Source organism: Ciconia boyciana, chromosome 10 (assembly GCF_034638445.1).
Source record: "Ciconia boyciana chromosome 10, ASM3463844v1, whole genome shotgun sequence".
Taxonomy (NCBI): Eukaryota; Metazoa; Chordata; class Aves; order Ciconiiformes; family Ciconiidae; genus Ciconia; species Ciconia boyciana.
The window spans coordinates 23,297,073-23,315,535 of NC_132943.1; the positions used below are offsets into that span (position 1 = coordinate 23,297,073).

Consider the following 18,463-nt stretch of genomic DNA (forward strand, 5'->3'; position numbering starts at 1 on the left):
ATTCTGGGGGACTCTAGCACTGGTGGGTTATATTCCACTTGTGCTTTAGAGAGTCAGAACACCTGCTAAATAAGATTACATTCCTTTCTCAGAAACATTGTGCATTAACCTTCAGGATTGTTATATGGGTTTTTCTTTCTGGTATCTTCCTTTTTAGAAGTCCCTGCTGAGCTTGAGAACAATACAAAAAACTAAGTTTAACATTTCTTAACATTTTTTCAGTCCTTTAGTTCAGCATGCACTGTTCGTAGAAGTCAGACATTAGTACTTTATGGCTATGCTTGTTTTTAATCTTGTCCTTTGGGTTTTTGATATCTTCAAATTGTATATTTTTAGTCACATTGATTTTTAATTACTTTTGCTTAATTACTTCCTCCCACCAGCAACATCTGCAGGTTCTCAAATCTTGCTTTTCATTTTTACAGTAATACACACAGTGAAGTAAGGAAATATGCTTATATGCAGTCTCTTAACAGGGAGAAATGCAATAATTGTAATAAATATGCTGGTTTTATAGCTACCTCTAAGAGAACACTGATATGGAATTCTCTGTGACATTGCTTCATTCTCGGGCATGTGTTAATAAAGTTGTTATGATGCAGAGGTTACAAGATATTTTTTTGGAGGCTTGGATTTACATTAGTGGATTTTCTAGCAAAAATTAAATAATGAAACATTGGATCATACAACTGCAAACCTTTTAGCCATTACTGATAATTGGCTCATTTATACGCGTTAGTTATGCATTTGGTGATGCCCACCTTGTGACAGCTTAGTTATGATAAATTAAAAGCAGTGATTGTATAAATTCCATACTGCCTTTTATCCATATGTTAGGACCTTGCATGATGTTTCTGTCACCCTTGTGATGAGTGGTTAGCTTTCAAATAATTTCATTATCTACCTCCTTCCTGATGGCTAACATCATTTGCGTAACAAGCTTATCTAGCTCAAGTTGTGGGCCAGACCTTTGTACTGACAAAAAACGAGCATGCAGATTTGGCTAAGCATACTTTTTACTTCAGTTCTGTTTACACAATAATTTTATCTATGCCAAGATTGCTAAACCTGGTCATTGTAGCTTTTTTCATCTCCCGTTCTCATCCCTTGAAATGCCACTGTCTCAAGAGGTGGTTTTGTTATAAGTGTTCCCTTAGGTATTATAGTGATTTACAACATGCCTGAGCTGCAAGTTTCAGTGTACTTTTGTAGGTAACTCTTTAAACTGTTAAAATAGTAATCATATATTTTTCAGAAATGAAGTCTGTGTTTTTAACTATGATTCCACTGCCCCAAGAGATAGGATTTTGCAGCAGCATTTTAAAGTCAGATGCGTTATTTACAAAATCTGAATGAGAGAGGGTCAAGATAGTTCTTAGCTTGGTGAATTTATGTTTCTGTTCCCAGCATTCGTTGACCTTGACTTGAGATGAAGACTGTAATGTGTTGTCCTCATAACAGTTTTTACAATGAGATAGATAATCTGAGTTAGATATTTTGTTTTAAAAAAATACAGACAAGACAATTTCAGCCAAGCCATCTCTGGCAGCAGCCTAATTTTGTATTTGGTATCTGCTGAGATACACAGAGCACATGCCTACTTTTAAAAGGTCAGTAAAATTCTATGTATGCCTATTTATCTGTGCTACTGTAATTGTCCATGAAGAACTTGGCTGCTCTGCTCATAATGTGAGAAAGAATTAATTATCTGTTTATTTTTATCTGCATATTAATAGGGCTTACCATTCCTATAAGGCCATGTAAACAACCGCATCAGTTGTTGGAGGATTGGCTCCTAAAAACAATATACTTTTACCTGTGTTTATTTCTATGTTGAAATAAAGTATCAGTTTTGAAGAGTTCACTATTCATTGCCCATGAATGTTTATGAAGTTTTTCTTTTTTGGATAGCTACAGCGTAGATGACGTTGCTCTCTTAAGATAACAGTTTGTGTCCACCACCATTTTAGACATACAATGCTTCAGAATTCATTCATAAAATAATACAGGCTATATGTTAAAATGAATAAAAAAACCCCATTCACTACAATTATCTCACATGCTGCAAATAATTTTCTTGGCAGTTTAAACCTTGACCGATCTCTAAGGGTAGATAGAAGAGTTAACACGTTCTTGGAGCAGAAGGATACAATAATCTTTGTTTACATTACATCACAAAACAGTAATTTCAATTAAAATGAGCAATGGTATCTCCAGGGACAGACATTCCCCTTTTAAATTTATTTAACCAATGATTAGCTATTATGGTTCTTTGAATTAATTAGTAATTCTTGAGCTGGAGGGATTAAAGAATTAAGAAATTCAGGAAATACTAAAGTCAAAATTTGAAGTTACAGGATTTATGGTCACATTTATCATCAGAATGTAACTTTTATTTTAGCAATGACTTTGCAAATACAATACAAATATAATTTTTAGTCTTGATAAACTTAATGTTTTGTACTCAATTTAAACACACTCTCGCAAGCTGAATTTCATATTGATGAGTCTACATTCAGAGTTATTCAATTAATAGATCATCTAGATTATATAGGTTTTAAGTGCTCTATTTAGATTTAACTTCTCTGAATGCAGATCAAATTTTTTCACAATCTAAGCAATTGTTTAGTGACAGTCTGTTCATATTACATAAAGAACATTTTACTGTTTCTGTCACTGAGAACATGATATGCATTTGACATAACTCATTTATTTCACAGTGTCTAAGAAGACAGAGGTTTGCAAATGTCAGAAAGATAAAAATTGCGATGTGTAAGGTTACCACCAAATCTGTAAGTTTTCACATTTTATTCATTGATGTAGACTCTGAGAATCTGTCTACAGATGAACTTGAAATACTAAATTGTAGTACCTGACAAAAGATCTCCACCACTTTTGAGTATTGCATGAGACGTTTTTATACAGATGAATGGACATATATAATGGATACAATTATCTTCAGCTTTCTAATGAGCAGCTGTAGTAAAAAACTGCAATTTTAGGTAGAGGTGAGAAACTCCCATGCAGGTTTGAAGTCCTGACCCTGTGAAGAATCGTGCTAGATTTTACAAATGTCATAGTATCAAGATCTTTCACTCAGTAAAGTACATTGTTGAGTTCCTTACCATTAGTGATAAGCACTCATTCTTCCCTTGGTTCCCATGGTTTGTGAGTTTATTGGCTTGCTATTCTCAGTTGTAAACTGACAGTAGTAAGTATAGTGTACTGAGAAATATGTTTATCTGTGGTGTAGTGACAAGTCTATTTGGGAAGCATTGGCAATTCTAGGAATAGTATGCTGCACAGAAGATTATAGTATCAGGGAGAGCATGTGAAGTAATGGTCTGATGAGACAAAGTTTCCTTACTCCCTTCTTCAAGCTCCTATTGTCATTAAGTGCCAGTATTTCAGTTTCTCAAGTAGTCTCTGCTTATTGCTCTTTCAATGGAATGCTTTTTAAGCTTAATTCGAAGCTTAGATGCTTCTGGAGCTCTAACGTTATTACCATTTATTGGAAGGAAAGCTTTTTGTAATAGCTAATGTTTACCATCTCTCTGCTTTACTTGAAAGGAAATGTAAAGGCAGTATGTTACCACCTATTACTACAAGGTTTTCACTTTCATAATATTTGGTAAAAGTAAAGACTGAGCATGGCAGAAGACTGAGGACAGTAAGACAGAAGTGGTAGACACGAACACTAAGATGCAGGATGGGAAGGAAGGAAGATGGCAGGAGCGAAGAGAAGTGAAATATATCTGTGCTGATCTTTGTAGTAGTTTGTTTTTAGGGGTGGACTTACTCTTTCCAGTTAAATTATTCTAGTTCTCAAAGAAAGGATGTGTTCTAGATGATCCAGGTTTGTTTGGAATGCATTTTTGATGGTATGGCACATAGTAATGGGAAGAATGTTGTTGCTGCCTGTGGACTCCCAACTAGTAGAACTAACCTGATCTCATCTGCCCAGGTGTTTGTGAATTACTTCAGATGAAGATGTCATAGTGTGGCTGGATTGGGGGTTTCACAGCAGAGGGCATCAGGCAGTCAACTTAATGGTGTATAAGTGAGAAACTTTTCCCAGCTGCTCAGTGACTGTGGATCTACAATTGCCTTTTTAGTGGCTGCCTTCGTTTACTGGAAGATAGGAAAGAATGCACTAAACACCAAAGGAGAGAAAAATATCTCTGTCCTTAGTTGCCTTTCCAGCTATGACATAAGATGTAAAAGAAATAAACTGTCAGCATCAGACTATGCTTTCCTTGTCTTCTACCTTCTCTATGCTTCAACTGCCTAAATCAGCTGCATGCTGGTACTGTCAAAGGGGATGGATACCTAAGGGAGAATGTTTGGTACAAATGCAGAACATACTCTTTCTAATAGAAAGCTTCAGTCGTAAAAGGTTCTGAAGGCTCTTTGTGTTCCTGGGTCTTCAAGGACAGGCCAAAGAAGTAGAGCAGACTCATTCCTGGTAAAAGGCTAGAACCCCCCCAGTTTCATCATACAATAAATAAATGTATGTATTTGCTGTTTTGGAGGTGCTCCCTAGAATTGTTCTGACTGAACTTCTGTTGTCTCTGGTAAAATTCTAAGGGTTTCAACATGAGCAAAGTCTGACCCATTTAAGAGCCACAAGAGGTGCCACTCCATAGAGTTTCCATTGTTTGTTCTCTAAACCATGTATATGCGCCAGAATAAATTGTTGTGTCTACTCAGCCCAAAGGAGGCTGGGAAACCTGTTGTAATTTTTGAAGCTTTAGAAGAGGTAAAGCTATTTACTACACCTAATTTTACAATTTCAGTGTGAGTGAACCTTTGTTAGGTTTCAGATGTGTGCTCTGAATTACACTATATGGTGCTTGATGTTAAGAATTAAACTGAAAGAAGATTTATTAAGAAAACAGATGCTGGTGACATTTCAGTGTTGGAGTATTTCTCTCATTGTTAGGGAAGATTTACGGTAATTTACGGCATTTGCTACCAAAAGGCAGATCAATAAAGATATAAATGTGTTCTGACCATCAGAATTTATATTATGCACATGGTGATTGAGTACTTTGTCATAAATTCAGTCTTTCATCCTGGTATCTGATTGTAGCAGAAGGAACAGTAAAATCCTTGTTATTTATCATGGGATGCTGGTTCAAGACAGGAGACCTGTTTAACTTATATACATACCCTTAGTGCTCAGCGTTTGCATTTTCCAAAGGGGCAACTATATATAGTTCTGAAGATAAGGTTATTTGTATCCTGTATGTCCTGTTGAATTAGGACTGAAAACAGAAATGCCGTTGGCAAAGCTGTCACAGTTTTTTAGTTCATTTTTGCAAACGAGTGACCTGCAGCAGTGGGGGATGGGCAGGCCTGGGAATGGGAAGTAGGGAGGCTTCAAGGAAGCAGGCACATCCCTGCATCATTATTACAAACATAATTCATGAAATGTCTTTTTTCTTTTCTACCTCTCTGCTGCCTGTGACTGACCAGTGTCTGCCACAGCTATGTGTGGTACAGAGGCAGGAGGAACAGTCAGAGTGACAGATAGGAACAGGGCATTTGAACCAGTTATAAACAATCTGAGATTGTTATTTTTCCTCCTTTGACTGGAAAGTTTCTGGCCTAATGTACCTGGCCTAGATGATCTTGCTTGTCAGTGTCTGTCCTTCTATTTCTCTGAGCAGGAGGGGCAACCCAGTTGGGGTCATGCTCTTGATTTCATTAATCTTCCACCATAAAACAACCTTCTGATAGAAGTAGCCAGGAAGGTATGGAGGAGGAAAAAAAAATAATCTCAGAACCTAGAGACCTCCTTCTCCCTGCTTAGGGAGAGGATCAAGAGAATATGACTTTACTCTTTCTCCTCTCCCTCTGGGAAATGTCCACTTTAGATCCCCAGCTGAGCCGTCGTTACCTTTGGGGGCAACCTGGTAACTGTTTTTTCTGGGATTGGGAGGAGAGGATCTCAGCACCTCAGGATGACCTGAAGTCCTGTTCAAGACCCTGGAAAGCTCTTCTGATCCAATGGGAGAGGCTTGGAAAGATTCCTCACTGCTAGGCAGCAGGTACTTGTGCAAGCAGTGGAAGTATTTGGACGGTAGGGGAGAGTGTTGTTGAGCTGTGTGAGGAGCAGGTGATGGGAAGAGCACCCTGATGGGCCAGGGAGTGGCAGAGAGATAGGGACCAGAGGAGTGGCAATGAGGACTTTAACCATTTGTTGAACAGATCAGAGACTTTATATCGCTCTCGCCCAGAGGCTGTGGTGTGGATTCCCCAGCTCTAATACAGAGTCTGATATACAGTAATAATTTATTCCAAATAATAACCTATGCATCTTCTGTGCACATATATGATAAACAGTGACTAGACGACTGGTTGGATATTTGGTTTATGCGACAAAATAAGTTCCAGCAATCCACTGCCAGCAGATGAGAAAGCATTAGAAAATGTAGCATTCACAAAATGTAATAATTGAGGAAAACAAAATACTGAACATAAATCATAATGTAACTAAGCTATAAGTGTTGGAGCTGCTTGGTTTCTTTATTTTTAAAGTAGTACTTGTGGCCAAATAGATCATAATAGATCTGATGGAAGAGAATTTCTGGAAGAAATAACTGGTGCTGCTCTACTTAGGTTTGGCTGCAATAGTGAATGATGTTAGTAATTGTTTTCTATTTCTGAACACACAGGAGACTTAGACCACCATTGCAGTTCTTATGAAATCTATTTCTTTCCATTTATTCATTAGTAAATATTAGCTCATGAATGCTGATAAATATCTCTCCTTTTCAGTCATCTGATTTGCTACTTGGAAAATGGCAGGTTACATTGTTGAGACACAGCAATTCCAACAATGTTATCATCCAAGTGCAAGCAGCCACTGAATTTTTAGAGGCCGTCTCAGACGGGCCTGTGTGTATGGGAGTCTGCTCTTATCCCCTACTAATAAATGCTTCATCTTTGCCTGTAATTGTGGCAGAATGGCAATGGTGCTTAGGAGCCTGGCTGTGAGATTGCAGCAAATGGCTGCAACCTATGTTTAATGTAGTGACACTAATGAATTCTGAGAATTAATTTTCAGCTAAGAAAGCATGATGGAAGATACTAGAATTTCAAATTAGATAATGGATTGACTTTCATCAAGGCAAACATGTACAATGTTTGTTTCCTTTTCAATCTCTACTTACTTAGCCTTCCCATTATTTTAGATGCAAAAAATAGCAGACCAAATATGATCATATTTTCATCATACCTTATATGAAACCCATCTTGTAGTATATTTGCTAGTCAATTTGCTCAATGCAAGGCAGTCACACCACTTTTTTTTTTTTTTAAATCATTTCCATGGGCCAAACAAATTGGCTTAATTTGCAGATGCAGCACATTTGTTGGTTTTATATGTAATTGCAGCATGGTTGATGTTTGGTGCCTAAGCTAACTGTCCAAATTGGTCTTAAACGAACGCTCAGATAAGCACCTGAAGATATTTTAGTTTTCTCCTTTCCCCAGAAGCAAAATCCTTCAGTGATATGACTTCTTAATATTGTTTTTTACTTGAACAACACACACACTGATTTCTGTTGGCTGCATTGAATATTTTCTGATAAGTGACATTATAAAAGCTGTTTTGTTACTGTACTCTTCCTCTTTCAAATGTTAATATTGATGGATTTTTGTGTATAACTTCTTGATTTCTTTTTTTCTGACCTTTACATGGAATACATCTCCTGACTGAATGTACTGGCAACTTTGGACTCAGGCACCCATATCATTAACTTTTTCACACATTATAGTTCTATTTCAGGGTGCAGGTCAGTAGAAAACACTGTGATAATGCTCACCGTCATGCAGGCTTTAGCATCGTAAGAGCTGATATTCTATATTAATTTTTTTTTTTCTGAAGAGCAGTATAGTGTCAATCCCCAGTGTAGGAGATGATACCTTACTGAACACCTGCAGTGACACTGGCAGTCTGATGCATCATTTTTCACTAGCACACAGGTGGCAGCCCAAGAATTGTTATTTTACAGGTAACATTGACTAAGAACAGCAGCAGCATGCATTGTGTGGCACTAGAAGCAACACAGTTGAAATGACGGTGTGTAGAAGCAGAGAATTTAAATATACCTCAGAATATTAATAGGTCTTGTCTACATAGAGAGGAATTAGGACAAAGGAATATGCACCAAGAGGAGAAACATAAGGACTATTTTTTCCAATGTCACATGACAGCTCTCCATCCTGCACTCCATTGCAGCAGGCCTGGTGATACACCAAATTGGCACTGAATATCTGAGTACGCACTGAGCCCACAGTACCTACTGTGACTAAGCTGCAAGCCAGTTACTGGTACTTGAAACATAATAAGGAGTAATTTCTAGAAGTGACTGTGTCAATACTTCTGCTGTTTCAGAGCAAAAGGAAGAGTGTATATGCCATACACACTTCACTTCCCTATGGTCTGCCTGGTCTTTCTGCTGCTGTGGTCCTAATGTGCTAGGAACTTGCCATTTATGTTGATGGATTAAACCAGCTTCAGTGGAGATGTACATTCTCCTGTCAGTCTCTTCCCTGAACTGGAGTAGAAGTACTCACATAAGAGGTACAGATATGAATTTAAGCAGCTGTCCCTCATCCTTGCATGGCTGTTAGTTACTAGCTGTCTGCTTTGTTGTGGCATCTCACTAACTATCTGAAAGAGCTCTCTTCTGATATAGTCAAAGACTTGGCACAATAGCAGGTGTGCTCTGTCTGAGCTTGGAACACAGACTTTGATCACAGAATCGTGTGGATGTGTCTTGTGTCATTAGATTGGTCATCTTATGAATTCGTGAAGTTTTACTTGTGTATCAAGTGAAATCCTAAGTGACCACAGATTGCCAAAATACCCTACTACCAGAGAATGAAGGTTGCGTATAGATGAAACAATGTATAAACTTTGATAGTTGCAAAGCAGAAGTTGCATGCATGCAAAGTAAATAGTCAGTGGGGGATTGGCAGGAGTATGCAACAGAAGAAAAGGTAATTCTAAAGTAGTCTTCAAGACTGCCTGCCTGACAGAACTTACCTATGCTCATTAAAACACCTGCCAGACCTAAACAGCTAGCATTTCAGGCACATAATAGAGAAGCTAAGAACTTTTTTCCCTAAAATGTTTTATTTCCGTTTCTTCTTGTTGGGCTTCCTTAATTAATGCAGTCTCCTGGACATTTGGATGTTTCACCTAGGGGCCATCTATATGGAAAAAATTATCTTGCAACTTCTGGATCTTGTCCATAGAGTGTCTTTGGAGGTGCATTGTTCCAGAGCTCAGAGTAGAATTTATATTAATAACTACGTACCACTGCCAGGTAAAAGATTTGTATGTTCTTCACACTTTTGGTAAACACAAGATATTCTGTCTGGAACTGTGTAATTTCTTGAAGAGAATCCATTTAAACTCTAACGTTGTTGTTATCTGAAAAACATCTGCCATGACATTACGGCCTGTTGCAATAGGACAAGGGGCCTAAACTAAAAGAGGATAGATTCAGATTAGGTATAAGGAAGAAATTTTTACGATGAGGGTGGTGAAACACTGGAACAGGTTGCCCAGAGAGGTGGTAGATGCCCCATCCCTGGAAACATTCCAGGTCAAGTTGGACGGGACTCTGAGTAACCTGATCTAGTTGAAGATGTCCCTGCTCATTGCAGGAGGATTGGACTAGATGACCTTTAAAGGTCCATTCCAACCCAAACTATTCTATGATTCTGTGACATAGTTTCACTTGGATTCAGTTATATTACTGAAAAATTCCTAATGTAATCAAATTTAACAAGAACATTTATGTATTAACAATATAGCATAAATACTGTAAGTTTGTAATTATTGTTAGAATGGTAAGAATCACATGAGTGCATGAGCTTTTCAGACTGAAATCTCCACTTCAGATACTTGCCATCAATCTGTGATTTTGTATACTGCATAGTTTTTTGTTGGTTTTGGTTTTTTTCCTCTGCCTTCCTGATTAATGTTATCTTTCTTTTCAAATGCTTTTTTCCTTTTTCTCAGGAAACATATAAATTTAACCAGGATTGGCGTGGACCATATTGTCTGTGTGGTTGTATTGACTTTTGAAAACCATGGATCACAAAAGGAGAAGTGTGTGTGTGGGGGGGGGTGTCAGAACCTGTTGAAGGCTAATGATGGATCTCTTCATGGGGGGGAAGGACTGGTATTTATAGCCTTGCACTCAGAGGGATGGAGATAAAGCAGGTTCTGTTACTTCAGTCTTTCTATCAGGAGGCTACAGTTCTAGCCTATAGCAAAATTCACCAAAATAATTATAAAATTGGTAGCACATTTTACAGACTGTGTTTTCTGGAGTAGATGTACCAAGAAGAGGTTGGGAAAATAGTTTTCAGGAACCTAAAGTATTAAAGTTATGTTCAAAGATATTTCAGGATCATTTTAAGACCAGACTTTAGGCTTCAGTAAAGTATTTGAGGTGAGGCTAAATTTTAATCATTTGCTAATGTGTTTGGTAATATTTGAAATCAATTAATGTGTATGATTTTTTTTTTAGATGTAGTTTAAATTTTGCAAATTGTTATTGATACTGCTAGAATATAAATTATTCTAAAAGGCATTAAATTTTCATTGAACTTTTAGCTAAAAGATAATCTTTATTTGTGATATTTGGCCCTGCTAAGGAAGTACTTTAGGTGTATCACTTAATATCAGCAAATATGAGATGTAATTGTGAAGTATATAATACAAATGCATCTCATCAAATAAACTCATCTTGGGCTATAACTTGCAGAAATGATAGGTGCTAGAAGGGAGATATACACTGAATTGTAGTATTTCTTTTTCACATTCTCAAATAATGTCAATATTATTATTTGAGCAAGATAAACAGAATACTTTAATATAAAGAATTAGAGGGTACTTTAAAGCAGTCTAACCCTGTTAGATCTTTCTTCTGTTTGGACTGTATTATTTCAGCTTTATTGTACGGAAAATAATTCAACTTTAATGATGGCTTCCTCAATTTTAAATCTTGATTATATAAATTAGCATGATACTTTATTTTATGCTAATTTAATAGGATGTATCTCTTTACTCATTACTAGATCACCTGTTCCTATCACAGACAGAACTTTGGTACCCTGGCTAGCATTTAATTCTGACTCATTAATTTCTCTTCCAGTCTGAATTATGTAGGTTTGCATAATTTTCTATGATTCTTATGCTAACATTTATCATTGCAATATAGAAGATCTACTTGAAACATTCATTTTAAAAACAAAACAAAGCTCTATATCAAATTGTTCTGACTAGTGTTGTATCACAGGTTTTGCTTGTGGTTTTTAATAGGCTATATCCTACAGTTCTTAGTCAAACTCTCATCAGAGAATAGGTAGAAAATTAAAGTGAATGAAGTATTGTCTATTCATCTTAGGTTATGTTTAATGTATATTAACTGTACAGCACTTATAAGATACGATGCCATTTTTTCGTAGTAAGCTAGTTACAGTTAAAAAGAAAGATTAAATAAGCTCAAATTCATAGCCTTTATACTAGTATACTTGTAGGGTGAATTCACTTAGTTAAGTATTTTATGCCAGATTTATTCCAATGTAGAGGAAGAGTCTTGTTGCATACTCAGGAACTCAAATTTGTGGAAGAAGAAACTACTGTACCATAATAGCCACACAGTAAGCCGACTCAAATCATACTGTAATGAAATAACGTAATTGCCTGAAACCACTATTTCTTTGTCACAGGTGTCTTATCAAGGATTTTGAAAAGCGTCCTTCAGTCACCCATCTTTTGGAGCATCCATTTATTAAACAAGTACATGGTAAAGATATGTCTCTGCAAAAACAGCTGGCTGAGCTCATCCAAGAACAACAGCAGCTAGGCTCCATAGCCAAAACAAGGTACTGTACAACATATATGCTGCAGCCCTCCTTCTCCGCACTAATCCTGGAAGCACAAGTTGGAACTTTGAATGCACAAACTTTTACTGTTTCAAATTATCATATTAATGCGTTGACTAGCAGTATTATTATCAATAAGTGCTGCATGCCATGTGAATGCAAGAGACATGTTTTCACATTGATACTTTTTAAAGCTAATTTGATCAGCCATAATGCAACCTTCTCCTTAGCCTTCTTTCTGCTGCTGAACTCTGTCCTATATTTCACTTTTGGCTCAGTCACAGAGATGCTAATAATTCCAGAATGTTCTGGTTTGTGGAAATACATATTGGCATGATGAAAAATTATATCATATTTTGGTAGCAGATCTTTAAAAATACAACTGTGAACAATGACATGACTACTAGAAAAGTTTAAGAACAGAACACTTTAAAGTTTGCTGTTTGATTAGATACTATTAGTAAGAAGACTATTCAGTACTTAAAGTAATTATTTTGTCTGTAGTTTAATAGTAACTGCTATTTTTCATTCAGCCTAGTAATTAATTTTAAAATGTGCTTTAAAAGCAATGAATGTTTATCAGCAGCAGTGGGATTTTTTACTTTTGAGGCTGATTGTAAATATGTCTTAGTGTAGTTGTTGTCCAGGGGGTGGCAGAATTTCACTGTTTCAAAAGAGAATTAAATGCAAATGAACACACCTTCCCAAGCTCAGCAATCATTCTGTAATATGAAATTTGTCTCGAGTGAGATAAGCTCTGGCCCATTATTATAAACAAACACTCACTAATGTTGATGAAGAAAATTAAATGTCATGATTCATAAGTCATAAACATGTATATACTTATATGCCATAAGACTGTAGCTTAAATCCTAAAAGCCCAAACAAAAATGTACAAGTTAAAATAAAGAAATAGCTGCAAGTACAGTTTCAAGGTGAAGTTGACTTCTGTGGGTTTGGTTTGGTTGTTTTTGGTTTGGTTTTTTCTTTTCTGGAAAAATATACCAGGAACTGCTTACTGTGGATGAGGGAGCTATGCCAGTGTTACAGTAGAAGTTTCTGCTTTATCTAGCCTCCTATGCAGACCTCCCCCGTGTAACAGCTCAGAGATCAGATTGCCTACAGCTGTGGGTTGGCTGGCCCAAAAGGTATCAGAGTTTTCCCAGCTGTTGACCAAATAGAAGATATAGACAGAGTTAAATGATCCTTGTGCTAAGAGGAGCTCTGAAATTGATTCCTCATGGTATTTCAGTACATTCTTCTGGGATCTGTTTCCATAATGTGGAGTGAGAAGGAATCAAGACCAAGAGAGCATTTCATTTCAAGCCTTTCCATATATTAACTAGACATGCTGTGACAGACTAGCTTCTGCACCTTATGCTTATGCATGACTGGAATGTGGGAAAGATTTTGCTTCCCAGCACCCCCAGTATGAATCAGTGCTCACCTAAAGGAGTTTAACTACTTGTCCATCCTAACCCATCTTAAGTATTTTGTTTGCCAAGGGTGCTTATTTGCAGCTAGTGTGCAGTAGCACCTGCAGATTGCAGTGGTGAAGGGGACTCTATTGCAGTGGGTTTAGTCTTAATCTTTCCTCCTCCCTGCCAGTCTAAGTTCTATTATTGTCCCTGATGCCCCCAAATTTACTTGGCCAACTAGTCCCAGGTTCCCTGTCCCAGGTTGTTATCTGACCCATCTTTCCCATTAGTCTCCATTCACTGTTCATTCTGTTTGTCCTTAAGACTTTGTTCTCCTGTTAGAGTCAGCTTCTTGTGTCTTCTTCCTCTACCACTCCAATAGCTTCTGTTTCTAATCTCCACCTTCTTCAGCAAGTCCTAGTCAAGGTTCTTCTATTTTTCTAGCCATTTCTCTGTTCTTGGTGTTCCTCCTCACCTGATAATGTAGATCGCAGCCCTCTTGTTCTTTCTCATCACTGAATTCACCTTTCCCAGGTCTCTTACAGTTTCTCTTCTACTCTTAAAGCTCTACTCTCAGCAGACTCTTTGTACCTGTCTTGTTCTTTTCTGGACTGTTGGTTTGCTTTTAGCCATGCTACTGAATTAGGAGGCTTCTTTCTCTGCCAGTGAACAATAGGAGGGGAGACATGATTAGGCTGCTGGAGAAATAGTCATCTTTACCTTCCCTTTGAAACCAGTGGGTCTTGCTATTGGCTTCACTTTGAAGCCAATGGGCCTAACTGCTATTAAGGAATGTCTTTCTGATTGTTATAGGATTATACTATGGTATCCTTACCTATTCTTTGAAGAACCAGCCCACCTTGATCAGGGCTGAGAGCATGCTCAGTGAGGACAAAAATTTAGTGATCGTTTACCGTTGCAATCTACAACATATTGTTCAGAATGATGAAGTGCTGATTTTCCGAAGATTTGAAACTTGATCAAATTGGTACAAACTTTAATGAGATTGCAAAAGCATATACCTGCAAAATATCAAGTCTGTGGGCCAGACAGCTAATACTGGACTACAAACATAAGATTATTACAAGAGAACCAACCACCAGGAGCATCTAATTATAATTTTCCCCAGAGGATACACATAGTCTCGCAATAGTAAAGAGCTTGGCTCTGTAATAGGGAGATAGTACCTTCTAGGAAAATTGGTACCAATTAAAAGCTTTTAAAAACTCTGTAATGCGTTTATAAAATAATTTTCAATACAGAATCTGATGTGCAGAAGAACACATGACCAGATGGTACTGTAAAAAAATTCACTGGAATTCATTTGTGGTGATCTGTAGAAGTCATCTGAATGTATAGTCACCACTTCAAAGTAAATAGAGCAAATAAAACCCATGTTGAGTAAAACCTTTCTATTATACCATTGGATATATGTGCATGCTTTTTCTGTTCATTGATGTACCCATGACAGGTACAAGGAAATGTGCATTAATTCCCTGGTGTTCAGAGATAAGAAAAAGTAGATGCCCCTTTTTAGGAGTACAGCAACACTACAGATCAATCATTTAAAAGAGAAGTAAAAGAAAATGTTGTCAGAGCACAGGCTGAAAATTTCCAGAAACTGGAAAATCATCAGGATGCTGGTGTTAACAGCACTTCTACTGTGAGGGAACCCAGGGAGTCACTAGTGATGACAACTGATCAGGAGGTATCTGCGTTTTGTCTCATTTGAAAGTCTTTCAGCATCAGTGCTTTGCATTTGCATCTTTTGGTTCTTTACTGACTCGACTCCTGTGGTTTTTTTAATAGGATTCTCTTTCCAATTGAGCCATGCCAGTTTTGCCTGTTTTGGGACATCACTTAAGGTTATTGTGCCTGAGAGCAAGCCTGCAGACTAGCAAGTCAGTACTACTGATTTAGAGGATATGATGGAAAGATGTGGAGACCCAATATAGCAGTTCACTGCTACTGAAAGGAGAGAACTGGCTTCTTTCTCTCATTTTCCCACAGCTCCCAGGAACAAGCTCATGATGCTGTTTTTATTGCAGTTCCAGTGATTGTCAAAACCTCCTGAGCTACAGCTTCTAAAGTAAGAGAAAAAAACTAAGCTAGCAGAAACACACAGATAATTTTATACTCTGTTAATGATTGCAGAAGGGTGCCTCAACTGATATAGCTGAAGTAAAAAAGGGAATACTTCACATGACCAGGAATAAGAGGGAGCAGGATAGAAAGAAGCAAGCTGTCCCCTTTTCGCAGGATCACCTGGGTCAACCTCTGGAGCCACAGACTGAAACATCTCCTTAATTCGGTTTCTTTCATTCTTCATTTATAAACTACTTTGTGTGCAGTATAGCTAGGCTTAACTTCAGCACAGTTCTTCATACCTCTGAACTGAAGGGGCACTTCATTGTCCTTGCTGAGCTCAAAGGAGCCTACTAACGCACACATTTGTTGCTATCATCAGTTTGTTGCTGACAAACATATTGTTGTCACTTTGCCATGAGATAACTTACTAGTGAGCTTTATACTCTATTATTTCCTTTAGGTTAGAAATCAATAATAAAAAGAAAAGCTTTATGCTAGTAAAAGATTACTTTTAAAATAAAAAATGGCATTAACAATTGCTCCTGCTTTTTTTACTGAAAAAGATGCTCTTTGAAACTTTTCCACCAGTTTTATTTTTCCCTAAACTATTTTCATGAGTGAGATGCAGATATCTCCTATCCTTGTGCAAATAGGTGTTTTCAGTTTCAGAAAACCCAGCCAGGATACCCCTCTTTCCACACTTGTAATGAGGAAGAAGATTCTTTTTTCATCTGTTGGCATCTTTTAGACTGAAATCCTTGAGTTTTGCCATGGTCTTGAATGAAGCTGGAATTTCAGCGTCAGCACTCCACTCGTGCATTGCCTGTTTCTCATACTCTCATGGGGAAAAACTTTGTGAGGAAGTCCAGTGTCACATCTGCATAAGGATGAGCTCTGGGTATTATCTTTATCTCTTCTCCATATCCCTTTTGTAAGGTATCAGTTAACTGTGTATGTCTTGTCTGGTTCCTAACAATACCAGGGCATAAATTCTAATTAACAACAATATACTTTTCATTAACAGCTTTGCCATAGAAGCACTTATATGAAGTTTAGTTTTAAGAAATGTATTTGGTGTTAAATAGTCCACTAGTTCTATTTTTATAAAAGTTCTTTAATCCTTAAAAAATAGAGGTTAGTAAATCAGAATGTTGCTTCATGTATGTTTGTTCCAGCAATGCTGAATTTTTCTTTCCCATCTATTCTAAAGTCAAATACATAATTACTTTTTAACACATGGATACTGATTTGTAGTTCATCTTGGGAGCCAGAGCACTCTTATTCCCATCAATATATAGCTGCCTCTAGGCAGGAAGCATTTCTTACAATCGGAGAGAACGCTGTCACAGGTGCTCATGTGCCTCGTGCATAATAACATAGTAGTGTCCTCGTGCATAATAACATTGTGAGAACAAGAAAAGTAATTAATTCCTAAAGACTTGTACCTCGTGTAGCATTAAACTGCAGAACTGGAAAAAAGTAGAAATCTAAGTTACAGTAAGGTGTGGACAGCAGAACATGAAAACGGTCAGGAATGATAAGCAGGATTATAAAAATGTTTTTGGTACAGTAATAATAACAGAGTGTTGATAAAGACTTTGTGGCTAACTCTGTATTCCATAAGTAAAGAAGGGTACACAAGTCAAGTAGATAGTAATCTTGCTGTGTTTCAGGGATAAGTTCTTCAAGATAGAGATTCATGCAATTGCATGTCAGTAAAATACCAAGAATGTTTAAGCACCCTCTGAATTATAATACAAAAACATGATAGAGGTTTGTGTTTTATTCCTCATTCTCTCTCTGAATTACTGTGTAACCTCTGTTATATCACTTACCCTCAATATTTCTCTGTTCCTCCACTTATGAAATGGCTATTAATAGCTTTACTTAATACATTATGCCTACAAAAAATAGATAGCAGTTTGTCTGAGGCAAGAATGTTGTCTTTTACTTGTTCTATGAAGCCATACTGCACCTTTGGTCACTGTAAGCCTGTTAATAAAGAGAAACATGCATAATGCCTGAAGCTCTAGCCATTTTTTTTCTTTCATTCTTTCTGCCCTAGAGTCTGGGAAGACTCTAGGCAAAGATACATTACAGATTATCGATATTGTTAATTCTCACTTAACAGTAAACATTTGCTCTGTTTGTGTAGATTATATTTTTGTTAAATAGTGTTTGAGTGTGTTTGAGAATTCATTAAGGGAGAATATAAGAGAGCTGCTCACTTTCCAAATAAGTCTTTTGATCTCTTGAACTCATCCGTGTGGTCAGTTGCTTTTTTGATTCATAGTACAAGAGACTCCAACATCCAGGCTGATTGCCAGCCTGCTGAAGGAAGAAGTCAGAAGGGATTTAGTCTGTTTCCTAATATTCCTAAATGTTAAATGACTCTTTGGGCTGTCTACATTGGCAAAACGTACTGCAAAAAGTGGCCATGTTCTCTGGAGTTTGTTTATAAACATCAAATAATATCCCCATTTTTTTGTCCTTGTCAGGACTTAATCTAAACCTGGAAAAGCTGGCAGCTGGCTCAGTGTTGAAAAAGTTGAAAAACTTGAAAAACATATGTCAAAACCTCCAAAGTCCTTTAAGCTAGGCAGTATCTCAAGTTCCATAAATAATGTTTAAAAATACCATGGAGCTTGTCATGGAGACATTTAAAAGACATTTAACCCCAACATTCTGTCTGTTGTCCCAGCCCTTCCTTGCATAAATTTTGATGATAAAATCTTGCATCCTTTAGGAAGACTTTCTCAAAAAAGTAACTTTTCCATTTTATTCTATTTTTTAAAAAAAGTTTTAGTGGCTTGTGAGTAGAAGTAATGGAAAACTGGAGGATTTTTAACATTTAACTGAAGGTTTGAAAAGTACTGACCATCAGCAAAAGTGAATGAAATTAAAATGTTCTGGGTTTTTTTTCCCCCCTTTGAATGTACAACAATTAAGAAATTATCTATTTATGAACAATCTTAAAATAACAGGTTGCTCTATCCAGTATAGTATGCAGGAGAAAATCTAAAAAAAGCAAAGTCACAACA

The 18,463-nt window shown here is 37.0% G+C and overlaps 1 protein-coding gene across 1 annotated transcript in view; it reads left to right on the plus strand.

Moving 5' to 3' along the window:
- The window catches only part of MYO3B (myosin IIIB), a 191,736-nt gene that overhangs the window by 54,993 nt on the left and 118,280 nt on the right, over positions 1–18,463 (plus strand). Inside the window, exon 9 of the mRNA XM_072874911.1 lies at positions 11,761–11,916. Coding sequence (XP_072731012.1) covers positions 11,761–11,916 — 156 coding nt within the window. The remainder of the gene's footprint in view (positions 1–11,760; positions 11,917–18,463) is intronic.